The 2,757-nt window shown below is 61.7% G+C and overlaps 1 protein-coding gene across 4 annotated transcripts in view; it reads right to left on the bottom strand.

Annotated features, from left to right (window-relative positions):
• Positions 1 to 2,757, bottom strand: part of DHX30 (DExH-box helicase 30) — a 30,864-nt gene that overhangs the window by 675 nt on the left and 27,432 nt on the right. For all 4 annotated transcript variants that reach the window (XM_007446144.1, XM_007446143.1, XM_007446142.1 and 1 more), the window contains 10 exons: positions 2,546 to 2,757; positions 2,231 to 2,306; positions 2,041 to 2,145; positions 1,604 to 1,779; positions 1,200 to 1,406; positions 1,035 to 1,116; positions 771 to 964; positions 507 to 666; positions 235 to 392; positions 39 to 142 (listed from right to left, as the gene is read on the bottom strand). The exon at positions 2,546 to 2,757 is cut by the window's right edge and continues 649 nt beyond it. In XM_007446144.1, the coding sequence (XP_007446206.1) occupies positions 39 to 142; positions 235 to 392; positions 507 to 666; positions 771 to 964; positions 1,035 to 1,116; positions 1,200 to 1,406; positions 1,604 to 1,779; positions 2,041 to 2,145; positions 2,231 to 2,306; positions 2,546 to 2,757 (1,474 nt within the window). The remainder of the gene's footprint in view (positions 1 to 38; positions 143 to 234; positions 393 to 506; positions 667 to 770; positions 965 to 1,034; positions 1,117 to 1,199; positions 1,407 to 1,603; positions 1,780 to 2,040; positions 2,146 to 2,230; positions 2,307 to 2,545) is intronic.

The following is a 2,757-nucleotide window of genomic DNA, read 5'->3' as shown; positions in this document are numbered from 1 at the left end:
CCCCCGAGCTGCCCTGCCCCAGCCTGACAGCCCCCCACCTGTTAATGGTCGACTTGTGCAGCAAGATGTTGCCGGATTTGGTCCTATACGTGACACTGTTGGGCTTGAACTTGCCCTGCCGGGTCACCTTGCCCTGCCTCACCTGCAAGGATGGAGGAGAAGGTGGGTGGGTTGAGCAAGGAGCTGGGATGGAAGGAGAAGTCATGGCCTGGGGCCCCTTCCCCAGGGCAGCACCTGGATGAGGTTGGGGTAGAGACCCGCCATCAGCACACCCTTCACCAGCTCCTCCTCCTCACTGTACTCGTTGCACTGGGCAGAGGCCAGGGTGCAGTCCGAGGGCTTCCCCACCAGGAAAGCCTCATAAATGTTCTCTGAGAACTGCTTGATGAGTCCTGGGGAGGCAAAGTCAGGGTGAACCCAGGGCCCCTGGTTCACAGCGCACTGTGCACGGGCCCAGTGCAAGTGGGAAGGGTGGAGGGGCTCAGGGCAGCTCGGGACCCGCTGACCGTGGATGAAGCGCAGGCTGGGCGCATAGAGCAGGTTTTCCTCCAGGTAGTTCTCACGAGAGCTGCGGTCCTGCCAGCGCAGCACCTCCTCCCAGCCGGACACAGCCCGCACGAACGCCAGGTGGTCACTGCCACTGTCGTGGCTCAACAGTGCCTTCACCTGGGAGGGGAGGAGGGTGCCAGGGTCACAGGGCAGGGACCAGAGGAAGCCACCTCGGGACCGAAGGGAGAACAGGAGGGCCACGCAAAGACATTGGGTCTGACCTTGTCCACCTCCGCCCGGTTCTGCAGGCTGCTGCTGAAGGGGTCCCGGGTGAGGCAGGAAACGACCACTAGCAGCGGGTGCAGGCAACGGAAGATGGCAGCCAACACTATGGCCTTGGCCAGCCGTGGGTCAGTGGAGATGTGGGCCAGGCGCTGCCCCAGAGTGGTCAGGTACTCCCGCTGGTCCAGCACCCCTGCAAGCTCAGCCGTCAGTCCCGCCCCTGACAGCCATTCCGCAGCCCGGCCCAGCCCTGCCCCACTCACCGATCTCCTGGAGCAAGATCACAGCCTCGTCCACCGCCTTGATGTTTGGACTGTCCACGGCCTTGGAGAGGAACTCCACTGCCTACAGCATGAACGAGGCAGAGCCTGTTAGCCCACACCCTACCTGCACGTTCCCAGGGCCCACTCTGCCCACCTCTGCCGTACCGTCTTCTCTGGCATGTGGATCTTGGCTTGCAGCACCAGGTTCTCAAGGGGCGTGCGCAGGATCTCCGGCACCTGGAAAGGGGCCATCTTCTCCAGCCGGCTCCGCGGGAAGAGGTGGTAGGCAAAGCCTGACTGGCAGCGGCCCGCCCGGCCCCGGCGCTGGATCACATTGGCTCGTGACACCCACACCGTCTCCAGGCAGGACACCTGGGGGAGGGGGCAGGTGAGCAGCCACACAGACCACACGCCTTCCTCCATGCTCCCCTGTGCCTGGCCTTCACCTCACTCAGCTCCTCAACTGCCCCCCACAGCAGGGACAAGGAGATCCCACAGGTGTGGCCTTCTCCAGACACACAGGCCCAGGGTAGATCTGGGCTGGGGCAGGACCAGGAGATGGGTGCCACCTTGGTCTTCAGGTCGTAGCGTTCCTCCTTGTGCAGACCGCTGTCCACCACGTGCACAATGTCATTGATTGTGATGGAGGTCTCAGCAATGTTGGTGGCCAAGACAATCTTGCGCACCCCAACGGGAGGCTGCTGGAATATGGCCTTCTGGTCCATCATGGGGATGTTGGAGTGCACTGGCGGGCAGCAAGAACACACTGGTCATGGGCACTGCTCCAGCCAAAACCTCCCCATATGAGGGCAGGCAGGGATTTTGACCCTATTTTGATGAAACTGAAGTCCAGCTCAGTAATATGCCCAGTAGAGGTCACAAAGCCAGCAAAAAAGTAGTGCAGCCTATTAAGAAACCCAAGGCCCTGAGCCCCAGGTGAGTCACTCCCCAGGACAGAGGGCAAGCCTGGTGTCAGGGGCCACCATCCTTGCACACATGCTCTCACCTGGCAGGATGAGGTACTTGCTCTCATGCATGCCCAGGGCCTCCTGGAGGCGTTGCTGCACTCCTTTGATCTCCTGCCACCCAGGCAGGAAGCAGAGGATCCCACCTGTAAAGGGCCCTGCAGACATGAGCTAGTGGCTCCCAGCAGATGGAGAGCAGGGTGGGCACGGGGCAGAGAAGAAAACACCCACCTGGTTCCCCGCGGGCATCAATGTGCAGAACCAGATCAGTCATGAGGTCCAAATCGAGAGCGCATTCATCCTCAGACTGGGGTGGGGGAAGAGAGGCCAGTCACAGCCCCGGGGCCAGGGGTCGTGCACAGGACACGGCCACCCGCGACTTGGTGAGGTCAAGGCACATCACCTCCAACCCTCACCACACCCTTGTCAAGCAGGCCTGATCATTCCCATTTCTAGCAAGGAAACCAAGGCTTGGGAAGGAGGAGGGGAATCCATGGAGAAAAGGCCAGGAGCCGTGGGCAGGATGGGGCAGGCGTATCCCCTCACCTCGTGGTGCCGATGCCGGTGTGGGTACTGGTGCTTGCCCAGCTTGGCCAGGATATCCTCCAGGTAGTGCTCCTTGACAGGGTACATGAAGCCGGGCACCTTGATGACAGGGCAGCCACCAAAGTAGCGGGAGAAGCGCTCGTTATCACCTGTGGCACTCATGAGCACCAGCCGCAGGGCCGGGTTGAGCCGCTGCAGGCCCTTGAGCAGAA

This window comes from Lipotes vexillifer, unplaced genomic scaffold (assembly GCF_000442215.2).
Source record: "Lipotes vexillifer unplaced genomic scaffold, Lipotes_vexillifer_v1.1 scaffold491, whole genome shotgun sequence".
In the NCBI taxonomy this organism is placed as follows: Eukaryota; Metazoa; Chordata; class Mammalia; order Artiodactyla; family Lipotidae; genus Lipotes; species Lipotes vexillifer.
Note: the sequence above shows the minus strand (reverse complement) of the source record. Positions and strands in the feature narration are given on the sequence as shown.